At 37.2% G+C, this 25,412-nt stretch overlaps 1 protein-coding gene across 1 annotated transcript in view; it reads left to right on the top strand.

Moving 5' to 3' along the window:
• TJP1 (tight junction protein 1) overlaps positions 1–25,412 on the top strand; it is a 172,137-nt gene that overhangs the window by 93,922 nt on the left and 52,803 nt on the right. The window contains exons 6-11 of the mRNA XM_045286303.1: positions 774–877; positions 1,463–1,631; positions 1,943–2,090; positions 17,831–17,970; positions 18,910–19,015; positions 19,532–19,682. Coding sequence (XP_045142238.1) covers positions 774–877; positions 1,463–1,631; positions 1,943–2,090; positions 17,831–17,970; positions 18,910–19,015; positions 19,532–19,682 — 818 coding nt within the window. The remainder of the gene's footprint in view (positions 1–773; positions 878–1,462; positions 1,632–1,942; positions 2,091–17,830; positions 17,971–18,909; positions 19,016–19,531; positions 19,683–25,412) is intronic.

Below are 25,412 nucleotides of genomic sequence, written 5' to 3'. Positions count from 1 at the left end.
TACTATTTGGCTGAAAGGAGATCTAGAGGAGTGATCTTAGTTCCAAGTTAGAAAGATATCTTGGGCCATTTCTCTAATTTTGGAAGTTTCTCTAGTGTCTTATCACTTTAGTAAGTTTCACCTTTTTCTTTTATGAATTTGGGTTTTCTTCTACATTTTTCAAGCTCCTATATCCAGAAGCATGTATTGTGTCTTGGGAACAAGTTATTTGTGGTAACTGGAGGCCATCTAGTTCTTGTGGTCTCAGACTCGAATAGGCCTTGCCTCATATGAAGTATTTAGTCTTGTCAACTAGTTTCTTCTTTGGTTTCCTTCATTTACTTTTGCTCCAAGTAAGAAGAGACCAATAGTCTTTAATACCTTCGCTACTGCTAAACCGAAGTAGAAGGTGGAACATTATGTTATGTACTGTTGAGCCAATTGATTCAGAGTTGTCCCAGGAGACTATGGTATAAATTGCTTTAAGGAATTACATTCATGTAACACTCAGAAATTAGTGTGTAAGTACAACATGGTCAAGAAATGGTTTTCCATTAGGCACTTGCCCTTTTAATTAAATGGAAACAATAGGATAGTCTTCTCATCCACAGTGTTTGCTTCGAGGTTGATATTGCACACTTTTTGATGATTAACAGACATGTCTTATTTGCAGTCTCACCAAGAATGATTTTTTTGTTATCTATTGTATTTAAAAACCTTTTCTACAATGACTATTAGTATTATACATTTAAACCCTTAGAATTTTACACTAAGAACATTTAAATATATTTCAGAATATGGTCTTCGATTGGCCAGCCATATATTTGTAAAGGAAATTTCACAAGATAGTTTGGCAGCAAGAGATGGCAATATTCAAGAAGGCGATGTTGTATTGAAGGTATAGTCATATTCTTAAATTTTAATGAACTGAAATAGACAACAATTTCTAGATGGAATATATATATATCCTCTGCATTTATTTGAACCAATTTAGCCAAAGAATTAAAAGGAAATGTTTAAGGGAGAGGGACCAGATTTACATCTACACTGTTATTGTACCTCAGTACTGGTACTGCAGGTTCGAATCATCCTCAGAATTAATTGCTGCAGATGTTTATCATTCACCTCAGGAGCTATTTGTAGGTAGAAGAGCCTATTCTTTCATAATAAATGGTTTTGATAATTATTCCAGTTATTATTAGAATTTATTATGTTATTAATTTACATATGTAATAGAAAGTGATATGCTTATTGCGTCGGGGAGGATAAGGGACGTTAATTTGAATTTTTCTGAGGGAGCAACAGTGCAGTAAAAATTTGATTTTAAAATGTTAAGGTACTTTAATAATTTAGAAAAATATATAAGAAATACTTCATTGCTGAAAGCAAGCCCAAGAGTAGCTAGATATTCCTGCCCATAGCAAAGTATTTTAATTTTTGTTCTGTTATTTGCTTTCAATATATAGCTCTTTTTCTGTTGCAGATAAATGGTACCGTGACAGAAAATATGTCATTGACAGATGCAAAGACATTGATAGAAAGATCTAAAGGCAAGTTAAAAATGGTAGTTCAAAGAGATGAACGGGCTACCTTACTGAATGTTCCTGATCTTTCTGACAGTATCCACTCTGCTAATGCCTCCGAACGAGATGGTGAGTGTGATTATTTTTGGAGGTTGCCTGTAAGTGACTTACTTCTAAAAGTATTAGGAAGATTTTATATACATGAGTGAAGTGATTGTTTTCTACAAGCCAAACACATTTAAATTAAAAAATTACCAACATTTGAAAATGTTGAATTTGAAAAGTGTATATATACATATACTTTTTTCCTACAGCTTACCATAATTAATTTGATTACTAACTGATGAAGTTAATGCTTAAATCAGTCACTTGATATGAAATTATATGGTCACTTATTCCGTTATTTTAACAGAAAATAATAGCACCCCTTTATTTAACAGATATTTCAGAAATTCAGTCACTGGCATCAGATCATTCCAATCGATCACATGACAGGCCCTCCCACCACAGTCACTCACGATCTCCTGACCAAAGGTCAGAGCCTTCTGATCATTCTAGGCACTCTCCACAGCAGCCCAGCAATGTCAGGTAATAAGATTCTTTTATTAAAATAAAATTGTTATACTTGGTACATGTATGTGGTATTGCTTAATAATGAAATTGGAAAGTAGATTTTCCTTTTATTATTCAAGATTAGGCCTTTTTTTTTTCTCCTTTAGTTGCTAACTGAAAGGTTGAGTCGAGTCAACCAGATCCTCTGTGGGAGAAAGATGTGGAAGATTTATAGCTTATTCTGTCTTGTCAGATAGCTGAGGTTGAAACACAGTGGCATTGATTTGGTTTAGGATAGGTTATATAGAATAATGGGTCAGCCAGTTTATTTTTCTTAAAAGCCCAGACTTACAATCTTAGACATGTGCTATATACAGTTTCTTTCATAACTATTCAACTTTATTTTGTAGCACAAAAGCAGCCCAAAATAATTTGTTTATTGGGTGTGGCAATACTCCAGAGAACTTATTTTACATAAAGAACTGGCCCACAACTTCAGTTTGTTGACTCTAGCACTAGAAGATGCATTAGGAAGATACTAGCAAGCTTTGGAATCTACTGCTTAGAATCCAAACCCAAACCCACTGCCATCTGCTCCGTTCTGACTTCAGTGTGACCATACATAGGATTTCCAAGGCTGTATATCTTTATGAGAGCAGACAACCTCATCTCTGTAGCTGAGCCGCTAGTGAGTTCAAACCACTGACCTGTGGTTAGTATCCAATGTTTGCCCAGCAACACCATTAAGGCTGATTGGAATGGTTAACTTTAATAAGTGTTCTTTAGTAGACGAATTAACCTAGACTTTCTTTTGCTTTTTGAAAATGCATTTGCCTGGCACATAAGTCAAAGGTCTGTTAGTGTAGTAGTATGTGAACTGCTTGACATTGTATTGTATTTTGGAGCACATAGACCTGTGAAGATAAAAACAACATTTTTATCTTCTCCAGAAAAATACACATAGGCACATACATGCAGCATTTTGCATACAAATTATAGAGGTTTCTAGGGCTTTGCAGGCATCAGCACACCTATAGTTAAAACAAGGATCCAAATGGAGTTCCTCTGGAGGCACTTGAAAATGTGATCCAGAATGATGAGTTAATTTAAAGATATCGATTTAACAATATTCTGCATAGTAGTGTTGGTTAAAGGTTATTGAAATTACTAAAAGAAACAACAGAGAGAGAATGCCAAGACCAGGACCATGGAAGCAGATCTTTGGAGAAAGGTGAGGAGACAAGTCACAGATAATGGAGGAATGCCTATTCAATAGAAAATATTTTAAAAATTTTCCCCAAACTATAGCGATAATAGTTGTTAACTGAGTTTATTTAAAAATATATTTGCACGATCCCTCTATACAGGGAACAAGCCTCTAGTGATTTCCCTCTAACTGTAATTGAGGGATGGGAAAAAACTAGTTAATAGACTGACAGTATTGGAGAGATGACTGTAGTAGATCAAAATGATAAACCGGACTTGACCGGTTAAAACCTTGTCACTTGATCTCCCTCTAATACACTTGAGACTTGGTCTAGTCTGAAATATTCTCTATGCTTTTACAAAAAATGATGTTTATCTCTGTTGTATTTTGTCATTGTTGGTAGCCTTCTTGACTCCTTTTATGTGTTTTGCTATGTTTTCCAGTATATGAAACTTACAGAAACAACAATAAATTAGGGGTTCCTGTGGGGTTCAGTGGGCGGTGGGGTAGGTAAGGGGAAGCTGTTATCAGGAGTTCAAGAAGGAAGAAAATGTTTTGAAACTGATTTTGGTAGGAATTATATAATACTGCTTGATGTAATTGAAATGTGGAATGGTATGATGTCTGGGATTAGCTCCTAATAAATGGCAGGGAAAAGCTAAAAAGAGAAAACAATAACTAGCAACAGCTGTGAATATGATTGTTTTTGTTACTATAAATTGTACCTATTATAATTTTTAGATATTTATGAAGATGATTCTCTACCAAATCTCAAATTTTAGAAGTATTATCATTCTTGATGTTTATTTTACTATGATTTTTAAAGGAGTATGAGAATATGTCATATATAAAATGAGTTAATCTTCTAACTAAAATTGTTCAAATAATTTTCTATTTGTTTTAAATTCCAAAGAACCAAACCCACTGCCATCAAGTCAATTCTAACACATAGTGGCCCCATTGTTTGTGTAGTGTATTCCAAAAATCCCTCCTGATGCCTCTCTGATGTTTTCTTAGTAATAGGATTGCTGCCACAACACTTTTTATTTAAAGCAGGTGGCTTTGTTCTTCAAAGGTTATTTAAATTCTATCTGGTCAAGTCTGTGCCCGATTGACTTGGTCTCTGAAAAAGCTTCAATTTAGAAATAAAAGAATTTGTCTTTGTAAATGTTAGCCCTGCCTTGTTCTCTACCTAGATTTCTAAATATTTTCGTATCTTTTTATAATATGTAGTTGTCTGGTGAGAATAGCAACATCGTTATTTTATTAGAGGCAATAGAATATTTGGACTTTGGAGTCAGATTCCCTGAATTTATATCCTAGCCAGCCATTGATTATTTGGATGACATTGAAATCCTGCTTCCCTTCCCTCATCTGCTGTAAAGCGGTCATAGATCTTAAAGTTGTTGTGAGAATTAAATTAATTTTCAAATACTTGCTTCTACATTAAGCAGAAGTACAAGTCGAGGAGTATTAGTAATATATATCTCCTCTTTCCAGTTTATAAGATGTCCTCATTCTATAAGCAAATTAAAGCTGAATGTTGTGTTAAAATCCAAGGTTACTTAATTTACATAATTTAAACTGTTGACCTTTCAACTCAAGTCTTCGTTTGATGTTTGAAAAAAATAAAATCACCTGCCATCCAGTCGCTTCTAACACAAAGCAACCCTCTCCAAAAACCAAACTATCGACAAGTAGAACTGTTCCTGTAGGTTTCCAAGTCTGTGATTAATTATGGGAATCGAAAGCCTTGTCTTTCTCCTGTGGACCCATTGGTTGCTTTAAAGTGCTGACCTTGTGGTTTGCAACCCGAGTGTGTTACACCGAGTTAGCTAGAGAAACAAGTCCAGTGACAGTCAAAAATGTGTAAGAAACTTGTATCAAGAAGTAATTCTATATCCAGAAAACATCCCAGCTCAGTCCAACTCAAGTCCATAAGTCTGATACTAGTCCCTAAGTCGCTCTTCAGACTCTGCATTGATCCAGAATGCAGGAACATCACAGGCTGTGTGCAGAGTTGGGTGGATCCAAATTCAGTGGAAAACATTGCAGAGATTTGGCAGCTCTGCAAGAAGGTGGAGGCAGACAGAAAGGGAGAAGCCTCCGGAGAGCTGCACTTCTAAGGGAAGTTATCCTGATGGACAAGCTAAGCTCCACCCATATCTGCTTACAGGTTCCTTGTTGGCACAAAAAACCTATCACACCAAGTAAAACTCCCTAGGGTTAACAGTTACAGTCTCAGATACCCATTGGGGGTCCCTGTGAGTCAGCATTGACTCGATGGCAGTGAGTTTGGTTTTTGGGGGTGAGGACTTATAAAGGTTATAAATCTTTACAAAAGAAGGCCACTCCAGTGAATGTTCAAATGTGCTTTACACAATTGATGTATGTATGGATTGTGATAAGAGTAGTATGAGCCCCTAATAAAACTATTAAAAGAAAAAAAAGGCTACCTCATCTTTCTCCCATGGAGCAGCTAGTAAATTCTTACAGCAGACCTTGGAGTTAGCAGCCCAATATAAAACCCACTATACCACCATTCTTCCTCCCTTTCCCGTACTGGCATAGAAACAAGAAGAAAGGTGATTGTCATGATCTACTTTTATGTTCCTTTGAGAACTCTGGTTGCATAATGGTTATATGTTGGGCTGCGATCCACAAGGTCAGCAGTTTGAAACTACCAGCCGTTCTGTAGGAGAAAAGGTGATGCTTTCTACTCCTGTAAACAGTTAATAGTCTAAGAAATTCATGGGCAGTTCTATCCTCTCCTATAGGCTTGCTCTCAGTCAGATTTGACTCAATGGCAATGAGTTTGGTTTGGTGTGTCATGTTCTTTTCCTTGAGAACAGACAATACATGGCTAGAGTTCTGAGCAACATAAAAGAGCCTATTTCTTCATTGTCGCTAGGTGAACTAAATACCCTCACTGTTGTCGAGAACATTGCTTCTGGACTGCGTCGAGAACATTGCTGTGGTTCACAACCCCATAGATGGAGTCATGTACCTGGATGTGAGGGTGGTGAAAAATTTGGCAACAGTAAAAGGTTTCTGAACATGAAACAACCAAAAAGTAAAAATCAAATGCTAAATGAACCCAAGATGTTGCCTCAGGTAACTTCACTGCAGCCTGGGTTCTGAATACAAAAGGTACGCCATTGCAAACCACAGTTTCAGAAGTTTAGTTGACAAACTCAGAACAGGTGTTGACAAAATAGCCTGCTGCCTGAAACTAAAGCTTTAGTGGAGCCCATTTTTTAGTGACTTAACTGAGATATTTTGACAGAAGATGTAGGGCCCACAAAGTCATTTACAGAAAAAACTAGCTAACTTTCTGAAAGTACCAGGTAAGTTCTAATATATTGCATATAGAGCACATTCTGTACATTAGTGAAATCTTATCTTTTAATTTAAAGAATAGTCTTTACATCTACATCGTATCTTACTAAGGTGCTTCCGTGACATAGTGGTGACATTTTTCTAATAAGGTCAGCATTCGAAACCCCAGCTGCTTCTCTGGAGAAGGTGGGGCTTTCTGCTCCCTAAAGAGTTATGGCCTTGGAAACTCACAGGGGCAGTTGTACCCTTTCCTATAGGATCACTTTGATTCAGCATCGACTAGATGGCAATGAGTTTGGTTTTGGGAGAGGTTGTGTGTGTCAGAAGTGATTGGATGGCAGGTGGTTTTATTTTTTTGAGTGGAAAGGTCTACTGTTCTAAGTAACCTTGGATTTTATCAAGTTAATGGCAGTGAGAGGGTTTTTGTTTTGTTTTTGAGGTCTATCTCTTACTAAGATTATAAGCAAGGTAATAATGCCATCTTGAAATAGTAAGAAAGAGCCAGTCTTCTGAAAACCATTCCAAGATAAGACTACATGTGCTGCTTCTGATGTGCATTTGACCAGTTGAAAAACAAGATCACTGGTGTATCTGGATAATAAGAGCAAAGAGGGGAAAAGTGACACAGAGTTCAATAAGTATTTTTCCTTTGAAGAGATGGTTTCAGGAGAACATGAACATTTTAAAAGAAAAATATTCATTCTTTGAATTATTAACAAATTTGGGGAGAAGGAAATAAGATTATCTTCTAATGTTTTAAAGTGAGTAGAATATTAGTGACTCAACTAAACTTTCTTTTAAGAGCCCATGAATTTGAGCTGACTAAATTGCAGCAAACAGCCACAGATTGCAATTTCGTTCTAAGTAAAAGTATAAAAATTATTTATTGTATCAGCTGTGAAGTTTCACCTTTTACAAAGACAATAAAAAATTAAAAATTACTTTATTTTCAGATTTAAATAGTGTAGGACAATCTGTTGTGTTTGAGATAATTATAATTAAAAAGAACAGAATAGTATTCATTAGCAAATGGGAAGAAAGTGGAGTACACTCGGTGCTCGCTACCCATCTGCTGGTTCCAAGAGCCATGTCTTCTACCTCACCTGCCTATAACACATCCCACTCATGGTTTAGTGTTTCAAGAGTCAGGATTTGGGTTTTTCAACCTCATGAGGGAATAATAATAACCAAAGGAGAACTGCTTTTCTTTTAGAAACAGAAATCTATGGTACTATCCCCTGAACCGGTAGTAAACACAGTCTATCTGTATCGGAATCACAGCTAATAGAAGCAGCCTAACTACCACTTCTTGCCCCACCCTACCCATGCCCCTGATGAGATCTAGACCTTGTGGGAAAGACCTTCCAGAGTGAATTTGTTGTGTTTGCCAGCAGTCCTTGCTCTAGAAATCTACCCTCTTTGTGGGGAGGTATCTCATCTAGGATGCTGTCCTACAAAACTGACTGAAAGAGTAATGCCAAAACAAACTCCACGTGCTTTGGATGCTCTCTACCTACACTACATGTCTCCCCAAACAGTTGTAAATTTTCAACTTAAAACATTTTCTTACTCCTGCCAATCTGCTGTTCTTTTTACATAAAGTTTACCTAGTAAGTCTACTTTCGTCTTTTTTTAAAAAAAAACATGTTCTGTAAACAGCCCAAACTCGCTAGATAAATGGGTCATTATGTTTACATTGCATTACATCACTTAAAAAGTAAAATATGACTATATACCCTCCTACAGAAAAACAAAAGCATCTCTATTCCAACTCATAGCAACTGCAAAGATAATTTGTTAGAAATACTAATATAAGATTGGTTCCAGGGAAGTGGAAGGTGCCACAAATAAATGTCTTGACTTTTCCAAAACCTCACTCCATTATCCCTCCTATCAACTACACATTTCCCCTTTTGGCTCCCCGCAAGTTCCAGAGTTTTGCAGTTCACTGCAACATCTCAGAAACATTAAGGAAATGGCTCACGTGGTTGTGGAGGCTAATTATTCCAAAATAGATCCTCCTCATCCACAAGGCCGTGGAAGCTGTTGTTAAAACTACAGCTCAAAGCCTAAGAATCAGAGATCAGGCAGAGACAAACCAGATGCAGCACCCAGAACAAGAGAATACAGTTTGCCCGGATTGCGCATTGAAGGTACAGAGATACAAAATGTCCAAAAGTGAAAGCAGGTCTACCTAGCAAAGAGCATCTACGCCTCTCACATCAAGATGACTGCCCAAGTCCTGGGCTATTAGCCGTTAGGAAATAATTGGGGCTTGACTGAGCAGGGGTCCTCTGCGCATGCTTAGTTGGAAAGTAACAGTCACAAAGATGTCTTCTTTCCCATATCTGAGGCCTTCCTGGAGATGTGATTTTTGCCTTCTGGTATACAGAAAATCTGCAGACCATAAGCCCGAGGAAAGTGAGGGTGGTGACTTGAGTCACGCACTTTAGAAATTTGGGACTCTAAATATATCCCACTTTAATCTTGTCTAATTGGTATAACTAATAACTTATTCCAAAATGCGACAATAACTGGTGAAATATAGAAGCTAGAATTTATAACATCACAAAATGGAGGACTATGGCTTGAAGGGCCATAGTAAATAATTATACCACAACGACCATATATGACAATAAAATTACACCCTAAGGTTTCCAATTTTTAAGTAAGCAAGCGGCCTCAGCTTTCTCCCTTGGAGCAGCTCATGAGTTCAAACTGCTGGTTTGTAGCCAGTAGCCCAATGCATACATAACCAACTACACTATCAGGGCTTCAAAAAACATTCCTAAGAGGATCTGAAGGTCCCCCGCAATGTCTGAAATTTCTTTCTAGACTATCTCAGAGTATGGTAGATAAACATGAATCATAATTTTGAAATAAAGTCAGCTTTTCTCATAGTGGCGAAAATCATTCTTTTTTAAAGCTTAAATATATTTCAGAGGTACTTGAGTAGCATTATGTAAGACAAGCCTGAGAAACATGTTTTTTCTTTTTCTTTTTTTTTTTTACATGTATTTTGTGTTGTAGCAAGAACCTGGTTTCCATAAATAGTTGCCATTGATTATGGACTAATATCCATGTCTATAGATTAAATTTTGTTTTGGAATAGACTTAGTTGATACATTGTCACATAATAATTGAACATTTTAAATATTTCAGCAAAGTTGATTATTTTATAAAGTAACTCTAGATCTACATTGTACAACAGGGTGACCACTAGCCATATGTCGCTACTGAGCATTTGAAATGAGACCAATCTAAATTGAGATGTGTTGTGTGAAATACAGATTGGATTTTGAAGACCAAGTACACAAAAAGACTACCACTTTCAGTAGGATTGAGAGAGGGGCTGCAGCCATGGGCTCAGTCATGCTCACTGTTGTGAGAATGACAGAACTGGACAATTTTTTGTTCTGTTTTACTTGTGAACGGTTTACTGTGAGTTGGAGCCAATTCAAAAACAACTAATAACAAAATGATGAAATAATGTTTGCAATATATTGGTCTAAATAAAATTTCTCTCACAGATTTTACCTCATGTAATGCAGCTTCTATATATAATTAGCCTCTCTTTTGAAAGTTAATGGCAATACACTAAGAAGAGCAATAATTCTCCAAAGATTAATGATATGAAATATTTAATAAAATGATGTGTATTCTAGTCATGTGAAATCATGTTTTAAAGGTTGATTGCTTTAAACTTGTAATGAGTGTATTGGGTCAGGGGAAGATGATAGAGAATAGAATATAAACATTAGCTGAAGATAAAAATGTTCGAATTGTAAGACCCCAGACAACTATTCTAATAGATAGTTGGGCACCATCTGCTTTCTTCACCACTCTTCACCGGAGCATCCTTATCTTCAGTGATCTCTTCTTGAAGGCAAGTATAGAGCAGGGCCATGTTATAAGAACTAGCTGTTCTTGGATTGGGGCTTGAATTATGTGAGAGCCCAGATTCCCTCTGCTTGTCTACAGGTTATCAACTATTATGTTTTAGTTTGGTGGTCATATTATGACAAAAGCAAAAACAAACAAGAACAACAATAAACCAAACAATACACTCTCCCCCCCTCCAAAAAAAGGATAACAATATATCACCCTCCTGGGGTATAAGGCAATTGCATTGATAAAATAATCAATTTATCCAATGGCCTAGAATTTAAGGTACTGTTAATATGAGAAGTTTATGAAAGTATAGTAAAACTGCATGCTGTAATCCATGAGTTGTTACTTTGTACAGATTGAACTCTGTTTACATTGAGCATGGGGTTGATGCTTGGGGAAATTTTCATGTAGTTCTTACAAGGATAGATCCTTGCCTCTTAGATTAAAGCTTGCAGGGGAGCATTGATCTATTAAAGAAATGGTCGTTCTGGGTCACTTTTAATTGGACATCCACTAAGCCAGAGTTCCCACCCAAGGTCCAACAGCCGCCATTTATATAGTCTTGGGGTGGCCATCCTTTGCTTCCTTTCCCATCAGAGTACTTTAGTCCTAAGTCCAAGGATACCGGTAGTTTTTGCGGTAGGCCCAGTTTGATCAGCCAGACTTCCATGCCAAGGGCTTCTGGTGTGGCATGCCAAGGGTTTGGGGGATGCCATGTGCCTGTAAGGGCAGCATCTAAGGTCAATCATAGTGCTTCAGTTCACCGAGGCTTGAGTAGAAACATATTTGTAGTGTCTACCCAGGAACATAAATTTTAGTTTATTCTCTCTGTAGGTTCCCTACGCTTATGGTTGAACATCCTTTCGCGATGTGAGGTTGTCTCCTCCCCATTTACCCACCGTACCCATCAACCGAATTATCAGTGCTTCATCTGAAATGTAGATGCTTCCCTTCCCTGGTCATAACTTGATTTTCCAGTAAGGTTCTCCTCTCCCTCCTGTGGAGGGCCTATTGCTTTGTCACAGCCTTGTCTCAGTGTGGTATAGTGGATGTCTTCACCCTTTTCCAACCCTTCTTGAAGGAGTGACTCCAGCCAATGTGAGGGCACCTCTTTCAATGTGATTCTTATGAAATGCACATAAGGGGAATGATGTGTTGTTCATGGCCGGTAGGCATATATTCCACCCCTTTGTTTGGATATTAGTCTCTTAAGATTTGCTTATTTGTTGTTTTTCCTTATAGTAATGGATACATACAATATTTGTCATTTTGTGATTGACTAATTTCACTCAGCATAATGGTTTCTAGGTCCTTCCATGTCATGCGGCGTTTCATGCATTCATCACTGATTTTTAGGGATGTGTAATATTCCATTGTATGTATGTACCATAGTTTCTTTATACATTCTTTTACTGTTGGGCATTTGGACTACTTCCAGATTCTTGCTTTTGTGAACTGTTCTGCTATGAATATGGGAGAGCATATATCCAATCTTTTATCTTATTTCTTTGGGGTATATACCTAAAAGTAGTATTGCTGGGTCGTATGGGACTTCAATTCCTGATGCTGTATTATTGCTATATTGTTTTCCTTAGTGGTTGTATGCATTTACAAGTCTACCAAAGTGTACGAGTTTTAATCTCTCCACATCCTCTCCAGCTTTTGTTGTTTTATGTATTTTTTAATTAGGCTAGCATTGTGGGTCTCCTGCTGAAGCCTTCGATGTGCATAAGTGATATAGTTTCAGCATGCCCAGTCATGCCTGTCTTGTCTTCCACTGTGTGTGCCTCCTTCCTTAGACTTTTTAGTCTATGTATGCCTGGCAATAGGGCCCTTAAATTTCTTCCAGATTTCTCATTGATCCTGAGAATTTTGGGGTATACATTTAATACATCTTGAGATTTCATTTTTGTGCATGGGGAGAGAGAGGTCTTTTTTCATTCTTCTGCGTATAGAAATCCGGTTTATCCAACACCATTGGTTGAAGAAGCTGCCTTTATCTCTGTATCTCTGGATATTTCTAGGTCCTTTTTCAAAGATTTGTTGCCTGAAGACTGGTGCATTTATGTCTGGGTTTTATGGATGTTCCCTTGCTCTGTGTCTCTCTCATTGTACCAGTGCCAGGCTGTTTTGACTGCTGGGGCTAAGTAGTAGGTTTTTAGGCCAGGCAGTGTGAGGCCTTCTACTTGGTTCTTCCTTATAAGAAGTTATTTGCTTATCCTCGGTCTTTTGCCTACCTATATGAAATTGGTAATTAGTTTTCCCATTTCTTTAAAGAATGTATTTGGGATTTGGAATGCATTGTATTTCATCTACAGACTGTTTTTTAGGTAGTAGTGACCTTTTCACAATATTCATCTTTTGTGTGGTTGCTGTATTGTTTTCGTGGCTGAGAGTCAAGCCACTATGTGCTTACATCTACCCCAGGCTGGTGGGCAGAGCCTTGTCCCTGAAGCTTGGCCACACTAACTAGCCCCTGGACTGGGAAAAGTTGGTTGGGATAGTAGGAGATCTACACGTAGCCAGCTTATGCTGAGGTCTGATGACAAAGGGAAGTCTTTCAGCAGACGCCGCGATCTTTTTATTTTTAATAAATTTGTGTTTACTTATCTTTATGCTGAGCATCTTGCAGTCCAGAAGTGTAGTATATCCTAATCCGTGACCCCTCTGCGCTGATTTCTGCCGAATCCCTCTGTTTGTTACTTGCTTTGGTCTTTATAGTCTAATTTTTTATTTAGAATTTTTTTTCAGTCATAAGATCAGTAATTTTTGTTTTTACAATTTACACAACAGAAATCAATAAAATTTTTAAGTGTGCAGTTCATCTTTAATCTCAATTTATGCTAAAATTTCATATTCATATTGTCAATGCAAAAATATAGGAAGAATTTACCAATTTGAAGCATGGAGCAATTTAATTAGAGGTTTTCTTATGCTTTGTTTATTGCATATGAGATTTAATATAAGAAAGAGCTTTATATTTTGACCTTTCATGGTTTAAAAATAATTCATCCAAGTTCGAGCTTGAATATATCTTGGCTTCTTAATTTTTCTTAGTAACTAAGACTGCTATTCATGCATGATTATACAGCTTAGTTTTCTGTAATCTAAAAATAAAATACACCCCCACAGAATAGTTAAATGAATATTAAGATAGAAACTATGAGAAGTGCTTGTTCTACCATTTTATGAACATACTATGGGAATAAATTTTTCTGATAAGAGACTACTAATAACTCCATTAAATTTTTTAACATTAGATTTATTCCTTTTACTGTCATTGAAAATATTTGTATTTGTGTGTGTGTGTGTGTGTGTGTCCATTTGGTAAAAATTAAAATAATCTATTGAGTCAGTTCCAACTTAGAGCAACGCTATCCATCTAGGTCTTTTTTTATATATGGGCATGTATGTATATGTGCTTATATGTGATCTGTCTAAAGATTATAGATATAAAACTTACAGCCTTACAATTTGTACTGTGTACTTCACTTTTTTTGATGTTATTTTCATCGATCTCTATATATGCTTCTAATCTCTGGTGAGAAATTCCTGGTGGCATAGTTGGTTTTGCATTGGGCTATTAACCGTAATATCAGTAGTTCAAAACCACCAGCCACTCCACAGGAGAAAGAAAAGATTTATGGCTCTGCCAACCTCAGCTTGAGACATGACGTCCCTCCCTAGATGACAGTGCCCCAGAGGAAAGCACTGAAGATAGTGCAGCCAGGTCTGACTCACCCAAATGGGGACAAACCAAGAGGGGAGTGCAATAGACCAGCAGTAGGAGCAAAGGCATGAAGTCCCTGAAGAATCTTGCTTGTAGACTATGTGGGGGGGTTGGCACCTCATCTGGACTAATTGGAGGATATTTACAAGGAGGACACACTGAAAGTCTAAAGGTACACTGGGGTGAGGTGTGGGGCACTAGACCACTCCATCCTTGACAGCAGGAAGAGCAGTGGGGTTTTGTAGAAGGAGTGCCCCTTGGACACAAATGCTCAGGACTAAAATGGATATAAATGCTGTTAGGTAAGAAGGTCTTGGGTTCTTAAGGATCCCTAAAAGAAAAGGGAATTGGGCCCATGGATTATAACAGCGCCTGCTCACTGTTTAACAGAGGAATACTCATCTACTCTAGGTCAAGACAACAGTTAGACTTGGGGAACTGTTTGTATGGTCTCTCCTTTTTTCTTTTTTTTTTCCTCTTGGTGTCTGTCTATATAAGATAGCCAGGATAAGCAATCCCAACGAGATAGCAACAGATTGAAGGGTGGGAGGAGGCAATGAACAAATAAGGACCATTCCAGGGAGGAATAGCAAGGGATCTAAAATTGACCATGAGGAGGGTGTAGCATTCCTGGTCTTGTTTGATCAATTGAAATGTATCTGAGAGGAATTAACTGAGAGGTAAACAATGAGTAAATAATAGTGGAGCAGGAGGAAAGAATAATAAAGCAAAAATTATATAAATAGATATGTAAACATAAAGGTGTGTGTGTGTGTGTGTGTGTGTGTGTGTGTGTGTGTGTGTGTGTGATGTAAATACAATAAGGAAGCAGATGGACTTTGGGCCTCTACTTAAATCTTACCTTATTACAAGACTGGTTTGTTCAAAGAGTGTGGCATTGTATGATACTCATCTTCCCAACAAGATTGCTTAAGACAAAGTGGGTGCATAAGCAAGTGTGGTGAAGAAAGCTGATGCTGCCTGGCTATTAAAAGGAATAGCGTCAAATCAGGTCAATTTGAATGGGGGAGAGTGGAGTGGAGGCCCAAAGCCAATCTGTAGGCAATTGGACTTCTTACAGAAGGGTCTTGGGGAGAAAGATGGGCCAGTCAGGATGCAGAATAGCATTGATGAAACATACAGCTTTCCTCTGGTTCTTTAATGCTTCCTCAACACCACTTTCATGACCCTAATTCTACCTTACAAATCTGGCTAGACCAGAGCATGTACATGAGTACAGATAAGAGCTGGAAATACAGGGCAGATACATTCCTCAGGAACAATATTGAGAGTAGCCATACCAGGAGGGGAAGGGGAAGGTTGGGGGAGAAAGGGGAAACCAATTACAATGACCTACCTATAACCCCCTTCCAGGGGATGGGCAACAGATATGGGAGTAAAGGGAGACCTTGGACAGTGCAAGACATGAAAAAATAATAATAATTTATAAATTATCAAGGGTTCATGAGGGAGGGAGGGGGACCCAGGGGGGGGAAATGAGCTGATACCAAGGGCTCAAGTAAGAGAATGTTTTGAAAATGATGATGGCAACAAATGTACAAATGTGCTTGCCACAATGGATGTATGTATGGATTGTGATAAGAGTTGTATGAGCCCCCAATAAAAAGATTTCTTTTAAAAAATCAAATTTAAAACTTGAAAAAAATACAAGTATCTGGTGTGTTAAAGGCTTGAAGTTACATAAGCAACCATCTAGCAGGGAAACAACAAAGCCCACTGGGAAGAAGCACACCATCCTGTGTGATCATGAGGTGTTGACAGGAATAAAGTATCAAATCCAAAAATAAGTACCAAATTGACATGAAGGAGCATAGACAAATTGAAGGCCTAAAACCCACCTGTAAGACAATTGGACAGTCCCTCACAGAAGGGCCACATGGAAGGGATGATATATCCAGAGCTGATGAAACACATAACTATCCTCTAGTTCTTTAATATTTCCTCCCCTTACTATTATGGTCTTAGTTTAACCTCATTAATCTTGTGAGATCTATGTATATGTTCATCTGTATAATTAAAGTCTTTCAGTGCTTGAAATCCAAGATATATAAACCCATCAGAAATAGTAATGGAAGTAATGATTCCTTGAAGGTTCAGGAAGATGAGGGCCAAGGGGAACAGATAGCAGCAATGAATGTGTAACCACTCAAGGGGAACGAAAGAATTGTAGGTGAACGGCTGCATTGAATGGTATAAGATATATGCAAATAATAATAATATATAATAAGGGTCCTTGAGGGTAGGGTGGGGGAGGGAAGGGATAAAGAGGAACTGATATCAAAGAGTTCAAGAAGAAAATGTTTTGAAACTGATGGTGGCAGCAATTGTACAATTATGCTTGATCTAATTGAATTGTAGATTGTTATAAATATCTGTAAGAGGGCCTAATGTTTTTTAAAAAGAAAAAGATTTGTGGCCCTGGAAACCCATGGGAACAGTTCTACTCTGTCTCATTGGTCTGTTAGTTGAATTGGTTAATTGGTTGGTTGGCTCTCTTGTTAGTGCTCGGTTGGTGCTGTTGAGTAAGTGTTGCACTGCTAACTGCTGGTTGTTGGTTCAAACTTAACAGCCAGCTGCTCTTCTAGAGAAAGATGAGGCACCTGTTCTCATAATAATTGATGGCTTCAGAAAACGTATAGTCACTGTGAACTGGAATTGATTGGCAGTAGGTTTGATTTGAATCTTTATAACTTATTTCTAATTTTTTCTGAAGTCAAACCTTTTTCTATACCAAGACAGACATTTAACATATGTAAGGTTTGTGTAGGACTTTTAAATAAGGGTAAGGCATGGCCCATTCCTCAACAAACTGTTATTTGGCATAGCAGTCTGCTCTTTTTTTCTTTTTCTTTTTTTTAATGAGAAACATTTTATAAAAAGTCTCTTTCTAGTTTTTTGCCCATACAGTGTTGTACTTAGCACCTTTATACACGATTTCAAGGTGCTTGTTATTTTTTCAAATTAGTGAAAGTGTCATTTTTTATTTAATTAAAAATGTCATTAATTTCTTGGAATAAAGTTTGAGACTACACTTTTCTCAGAGTTCCATGTTTACCAATCTGATGGTTGAAAATGGCAACTCCTTGGGTGAAAGGGAAGTTTAAGTGATAGGGTATTAATCTACCTACATCTGCCATAATCAACTTTCTGATATAAAGTCTATCAAATAGCAAGGCTATTCATCCCTTAACTGTGGTCACAGGGAATTCACTAGGAACTTAATTCATGTAGAGGCCCTGCTAATGGATTTGGGATTGAAATCCATTTTTGTCATTGATATGCATAACATCTAATCTTTCTAAATGTATGGACAATTAATCCTAGTACCATTTATTAAATGTGGGGGTTTTTTCTGGCAATTTTGTAATGCTACTCCCATAACAAAGTCGACTCCTGTGATATATATCTTCATTTTTTGTTTAGTATATCAGTTTGGTTTTAAATACTAGGTTTTTATACTGTTTTGTTATCTAGTAGAGCTGCAATTTCTTACTGCTTTTCAAAGTTGGTTGTTCTCTGACTGTTATCTTTTTAAAAAGTTTCAGATTATCCTATTCTTCTTCTAACTTTTAAAATAATAATTTATAGTCTTCGGAGCAGAGGCGAAGAAAGAATTCCTAAGCCCGGAGCTATCTCGACTCCTGTAAAGCATGCAGATGAACATACACCGAAAGCAATGGAAGAAGTTGTAGGTGAAAGAAATGAGAAACAAGCACCCACTCTTCCAGGTAATCAAGGCACAATCCTAAGTTGAAGGAACATTGGCTGTTTGACTACTTAAAATAAATGTCAGACTACGTAGGTGATATTATTACCAATAGGACATTTTCTTTATTTCATTTCCAGCATTTTTCTTATGTATGGAAGGTTGGTATGAATCAGTAAGCTTTCGTGAATGTTTTTATTTTCATGATAAATAGCTTAGTGGCAAAAGAGTGGATATTTTAAAATAAGTTTTAACCCAGCAGAGAATGAAGATTGCTTTTAGTCTTTTTTTTAAATCATTTTATTGGGGGCTCGTAGAACTCATCACAATCCATACATACATCCATTCTGTCAAGCACATTTGTACATTTGTTGCCATCATCATTCTCAAAACATTTGCTCTTTACTTGAGCACTTGGTATTAGCTCCTCATTTTCCCCCTCCCTCCATGTCTCCCCTCCCTCCCATACCATTAATAATTTGTAAATTATTATTTTGTCATGTTTTACACTGCCCGACGTCTCCCTTCACCCACTTTTCTATTGTCCATCCCCCAGGGAGGGGGTTATATGTAGATTCTTGTGAACGGTTCCCCCTATGTACCCCACCGTCCCTTTATCCTCCTGGGATAGCTGTTCTCATTATTGTTCCTGAGGGGTTTATCTGTGTTTGGATTCCCTGTGTTTCCAGTTCTTATCTTAACAGATACACATGGGGGTTCTCGCTTCCTGAATTATAAAACTTCAGAATTACTTGTAAATTGTACTATAATAAATAAATAGGTATCCTTAACAAGTTGTCTGAACTTATCTTTTCTGCTGATGAATCTTATGTACAATCTGTAACACTCTTATTATTTGATTATTTCAGCAGTTACTTACATTATTTCATGTTTTTTGTTTTTGTTTTTTATATTTCATGTTTTGTAAAGAGAGTTCACCACAATTTAAATTTTCTTATAGAACCAAAGCCTGTGTATGCTCAAGTTGGACAACCAGATGTGGATTTACCTGTCAGTCCATCTGATGGTGTCCTACCTAATTCAACTCATGAAGATGGGGTTCTTCGGTAATGTGCATTTAAGTTGTGTTGTTGCCTCTACCTGTTATTAAGAATAATTTACAATGAGAATTATAAAACATTGCATATTCTTTTTTATAGCATATACCACTTAATACTGTGATTAGGTTATTTCTTTGTTTTAATTTAACATTTTCTCATAAAGTCAGTTAGAAATAAAAACCCAACTAGTTTTTAAGTATGGAATTAAAAAAATAGTTACTTCTTGTATAGATAAAGAATTTGCGCAAGCTGTCTAATGCCCTAGATAATCTAAGAACTCTGCATTTTAAGCCAAATAATGGTTGGTGGGTGGTCTCTTACAGTGTGCCTTAATTAGTGGCATCTCCCTAATAGGTGACAGTTGTACTCTGATTGTGACAAGATTGTCTTCAGAAACTGTCGAATAATGCCTTGCCATCTGAATATAATTTTCATCATGGAATACAGTTTCAATGTGGAAGAATGTTGTAACTTTTTAAGTTTCTCATAATTGTTGCAAATGAAATTTTATTTTTTCAATAGTCCCAGCATGAAATTGGTGAAATTCAGAAAAGGAGATAGTGTTGGTTTACGGCTGGCTGGTGGAAATGATGTTGGAATATTTGTAGCGGGTGTTCTGGAAGATAGTCCTGCAGCCAAAGAAGGCTTAGAAGAAGGTGATCAAATTCTCAGGGTATGTCGGCTTATTAACTCATGCACATGTAAAACTATTCAATTCTCTATGAAATGGCATTAATTACAACAAATCTATTGCTATTAGAGAACATTCTGTGCTCTCTTGAGCCAACTGATCATTCAAATTAAAGCTCCATTAGGTCTTGTTAGTATTCAGTTTGCTACTTTCCATTCAGAATTTGCGTTTTTATGTATTACTACCACAGAGTTATGCTTTGGTTTTATTTTATTCATAAAACCCACTATAAGGAAAATCTTAGCTTCTTATAATAGCTTTTTCAGTTCACTTAAACATTGAGACAGGCAAGACTCCCATGACCTACAAGATGTCAGCAGGAAAACAATGGGTGTTCCTCTCCCATGGGAGAGAGTAGTCTTTGCAGTAGTCCACATAACCCATTAGGACCTTCTTCACCACAGATAATAGCTCACGAGCAAGAAATTATGATTTATGTAAGGCAGAAGTGTAAGCTACTGTGATATTTTGAAGCTTTTTACTGTCCAAGACAACGGCTAGTCATAAGAGTGACCACGAAGCTTGGTTTACATGCACTCTCCCACTGTGATCTTTTTTGGATGTAAGTGATAGTGGCTAAGAACATGGTACTATCTGTACCTGTCTCTTACTTCTTTCTAAAAATAGTTAAACTTCTTTGCAGTCTGGCACATAAATTCTGTCCAGTTTTAATCATAAGATTACATTTTCTGGGTATGCATTTTTAATTTGCTCTACCTCTCCGTGACAGAGCAAATTGAAAACTCATACCTGAAAAATCTAATTTTGAGATTAAAACCAGACAGAGTTTACAAAGTGTCTGCGTGGTCTCTTGGATTTTAACCTGTTACTTGTCTATGTCCTGAATTTAATCTCCTATCTGCTCTAGAATTAGAGTATTGCTGCTTTGTTGATTTTTCTTTCCTTCTCACCGAATTCTTCATCTTTTGCCCTCTCCATTTGCTATGGACTTCTTGAAAATATGGTTAAATTCCTTCTCTGTCTTTTCAGTCATTGTTACATATTTCAGTCTGGCTTCCATTTTAATACTGTTGTTGTCAGGTACCAGTGGGTCATCTCCAATGCATAATGATCCTATGCACAACAGAACGAAACACTACACAGTCCTGCACCAGCCTCACAGTTGTTCATATGCCTGAGCCCATTGATGTAGCCACTGTGTCAATCCATCTCATCTAGAGCCTTCCTCTTTTTTGCTTGCCCTTCCACTTTACCAACATTATGCACTTCTCCAGGGACTTTTCTGTCCTGAAAATATGTCCAAATGTATAAGACTAAGTCTTGCCATCCTTGCTTCTGAGGAGCACTTGGGTCTTACTTCTTCCAGTAAACATCAGTTTGTCTGTTTATCAGCCCTTGGTATTTGCAATATTATTTTTTAAGCACCACAATTCAAATGTATCGATTCTTCTACAGTCTTCCTTAGACAGTGTCCAACTTTCACTTGCATATAATGCAATGAAGAATACCATGGCTTGGGCCGGGCACAGCTTAGTCCTGAAAATAACATCCTTGCTCTTCAATACTCTAAAGAAGTCTTGTACAGCACATTTACCTAATGCATTGTCTTTTGATCTCTTGACTTCTGCTTCCAGCAGCATTGATTGTGGATCCAAACAAGATAAAAACTTGGTAACTTCAGCCTTTTCTCCATTTATCATGTTACTGATTGGTCCAGCTGGGAGGAGTTTGGCCTTCCTTACATTGAATTGTAATCCATACTGAAGGCTGCAATTCCTTGATCTTCATCAGCAAGTGCTTTAGTTCTTCCTAACTTTCAGTAAGCAAGGTTGTGTCATCGGCATGCCACAGGTGGTTAATAAGCTTTCCTCCAAACCTGAAACCACACTCTTCATATAGTCAAGCTTCTCTGATGATTTGCTGAGCACACAGATTGTACAAGAATGGTGAGGATACTACCCTGACACCTTCACTGATTTTATTTCTTGCAGTATTCCCTTGTTTTGTTCACACAAATGATCCATATGCAAGTTCTAAATGAGCACAGTGAGGTTCTGAAATTCCCGTTCTTAAGGTTATCTGTAGTGTATTTTGGATCCCACAGTTGAATGTCTTTATAGTAGTCGGTTTTATTGGTATAATTCACAAACTATACAGTTCAGTAGTTTGTTCATTTTAAGAGTTATATAATTACCACCACAGTCAGTGTTTAGAACATTTTCTGTATTCTTACGCTTGTTATTATAAGCTCAACATTTCCACCCAGCTTCACTTGCCATACCCGGCCTTCCCACTCCTCCCCAAGAGGTGAACCATTAATCTAGTTTCTGTCTCTATAGATTTACCCACCCTGGATTTCATACAAAGAAAAGCATTTTTTTTAAAAAAAGAACTGTAACAAAGTAAAACAGAAAAACTTCACTCAGAAAGAAAGCAGGAAATACTAAAAAACTACAACAAATTTTAAATGGTTCAAAAAGGGATATCAAATGATAAGGTGTTTTTAAAAAATAGTTTTAAAATAGTCCTGCATCTGCAATAGTCCACTATCCAATGCGTTCTGCATGATTGTAAGGCTGTTTGCATTCCTGGTCTACATCAGAGGGAATTCAGCAGAGGTTTAATCCGACATGTAATTCCACTTCACTTTTTAAAAACTGAATCAACTTTAAAATGAGTTTTAAAGGAGAGCGAATGATAAGGCATATTTTAACCTAATTACAGCTGCCATAATAGACATTACAAGGCTCTCTGTCTGATAAGACAGCCATTTACATTTTTTGACTATGACCAGAGGGAATTCACCAGAGGCTTAATCCATGTGTTAACTCTGCAAATGGATTTTCGGCTTCCACTGTCATTCATAGCCTTTTGCAAACCAAGTTTTCACAGTTGAAGCTCTGATGACATTGTTCCCTGCCTCAGATTTGGATTTTATGATCTATTATCCTTGGATCACTCAGTGTATGCTTCTTCCATGTATACTTGGTTGGCATCTCACTTAGATGGCTACTTGTTTGAAGACAAACCTTGTAGAGCCCAGATTTTAGGCCTCTGATAATGGGGCACCATTTACTTTATTTACCACACTTTATAGCACCATATCTTCAGTTATCTCTTCATGAGGGTGTGCATCATGCAGGGCCATGTCATATGAGCCAATTGTCCCTAGATTGGGGATAGAATTAATTGCAAGCCAAATCTGTATCTGGGTTTATGTTTCTGGTTCACCTCAGAGACATCATTATCATTTCATTTTAGAGAACATTATCAATCATCCCACTGAGGCATAAGATAATGCTACTGATACTATCATTAATTTAGCAGTGGCATAGAATTTAAAGCATTGTTGAGAAAAAGAAATTACACTAGTATAGGCCAGCTATGAACTACAACATTAATTTTTGACTTGTACAAATTAAACTCTTTAAGTGACTGGACACTATACAAAAAATGGGAAGTGGTAATAGGGCAAAACTTTCAATAATAATCATTCCAAGTGGCAGAGCCACACCTACCAAATTAATACATGTTCTAATAAAGGATGGCATTAAAATAGTAATTATATGGGAGTTCTGGGGCACCATTCATTGTGCACCCTCAAGGCAAGAGATCCAAACCAAAGTCAAGCATCCTCTAGCTCTGCCCTTGGGATAGCAGTCATTTGCTTCTTTGCACACTACTGAATTTCAGCCTTAAGTCCAAGGGCTATGTGATTGTGAGCTAAAGCCCAGTTTACTTAGTGGGGTTTTCGCATTGAGTCCTCCTGGTATGGCTATGAAGGATTTTGTGCCCCTTGAAAGAACTGTGTCTAAAGAAAGCCTCAGTATTATATTGCACACAACCTGATTCACTAAGGACTAGAGAGAAACTGTCTAAAGTCTCCATTTATAACATAGTACCAGCCACATTCTTCCCTTCGGTCCTTTATTTTTTCTCGATAGGAGATTGTTCCTCCCCGTTTTCCTACCAGCAGACATTTTTATAGGTTGTAGACCTCAGACCTTACTATCATTTATATGTCAGCCATGTTTAACCATTTTAAATACTAGCCTAGAAGTACTTTCTTCTTTGAATTCTGTAGCATTCCTATAGTTCTCTAATCTTTATTAATCATCTTCTGCTTCCTTTCCTGATTTGTCTAAAATTTGGGAAGTGTCAATTGCTTCTTGTTTCTCTTCCTATACTATCGCCTGTGTGTCAGACTTGGTCACACTGTGAGCAGTTCTGATTAGGAAACTTTTCAATCTGAGCAATTTCCAGAACACTATCAGACTATGCCAGTCCTCTGTGGCCATTTTCATTGGTCCTCTTTTTAATTATTCAGACTTTTAACATGTCAAAAAGCAGGGTATCATTTCTGATTTGTTGATTCCATTTGATATTTTATTGTGATTCTTTCTGATGATACATAACATTGCTCTCATTTCAGCTATATCAAAAATATTTTAAAATTAGCATGTATAAGCAAGTTTTGGTTTCCTCTTAACAGTTTGTAGATGATGCAGATAGCACACTCAGCTACTAACTGAAAGGTTCAGAATCCCATTGCACCCAGTTAGGCTTTGAAAAAAGGCTTAGCAAACAGCCTAAGTATGTAAAGACAGCCATTTAAACCCTATGGAACACAGTTCTACTCTCAATCATGATGTTGCCATGAGTCTGAATCAACTCAACAGCAAATGATTATCCTCTTATTAATTGGGGCCTACATTATTTTAAAATATTTCTTGGTAGTTTTGACAATATTGTAAAGGACTGGACTGTATGTTTTGCGGGGGAGAGAGTTGTAATATGGAAATTTTCTACATGATAACATGGTAAGAAGAAAATAATCTGTAATAATGCCGTCACTAGTTTCCTTTGGATACTTAAACATAACATTCAGCCCCATGAATTGATTTCCGCTCATAGCGACCTTGTAGGACAGTATAAGACTGTTGTGAGTTTCCAAGACTGGAATTCTTTATGGGAGTAAAAGGCCCTGCCTTCCTCCCAAGGAGGGGCTGATGGTTTCAGACTGTGGACCTTCCACTCAGAGCTCCTTTGGCATACTTTTGAGTTTCTAATAGATAAGTATTGACTTGGCAGACCTACATTACACAGATGCTATTATAGGGCATCTGTAATTCCTATTTTCCTCCTTAAAATGTTTTCTTTGGTTTCTTGTTCAGTCTAGTGAAAGGTACCAGAGGCTGTTCTGTTGTACATTCCTATGAGTTTATACCTTAAAATTTGGAATTAGAAATGGTCTTTTCTGTTCTCGGTTGTGGCTAGATAATGCAATGGTTGATCTTTAATGCCAAGTTTATTGTGATTAATCTTTAAATACACCTTCACTTTATTTGCTTAGTTTCTGCTTAATTTAGACTATATTTCTTCTCCAAATACATAATATTAATTTCCTTTTTAAATGCGTGCTGTTTTAAAATTAAGTAAGCTACTTGTCATCAAGTGAACTCTGACTCATGGCAACACTGTGTGCCACAGTAGAACTGTGCTTCATAGGATTTGTAATGACTAGTTTTTCACTGGGCCTTTTTTTCCCCCCTGAGATTCTTCAGGGTATATTTGAACCACCAGCCTTTCAGTTTAGCATAAGGTGACCAGATTTTAACATTGGTAAAGCGGGACACCATTGAAAAAACTCATATCCTGGCAAAATAGCCACATGGCAGCCGAAAACCGTATACCCTAGCTTGTCGTGCATTCTTTCCAAAAATTGGGACTTTTGGCGGGGGTGGGGTGGGG

The sequence above is a fragment of the Echinops telfairi genome, unplaced genomic scaffold (assembly GCF_000313985.2).
Source record: "Echinops telfairi isolate 266 unplaced genomic scaffold, ASM31398v2 ScPeMD7_7;HRSCAF=31, whole genome shotgun sequence".
NCBI classification, from domain to species: Eukaryota; Metazoa; Chordata; class Mammalia; order Afrosoricida; family Tenrecidae; genus Echinops; species Echinops telfairi.
The sequence above is the reverse complement of the archived record's forward strand: the minus strand, read 5'-3'. Positions and strand labels throughout refer to the sequence as shown.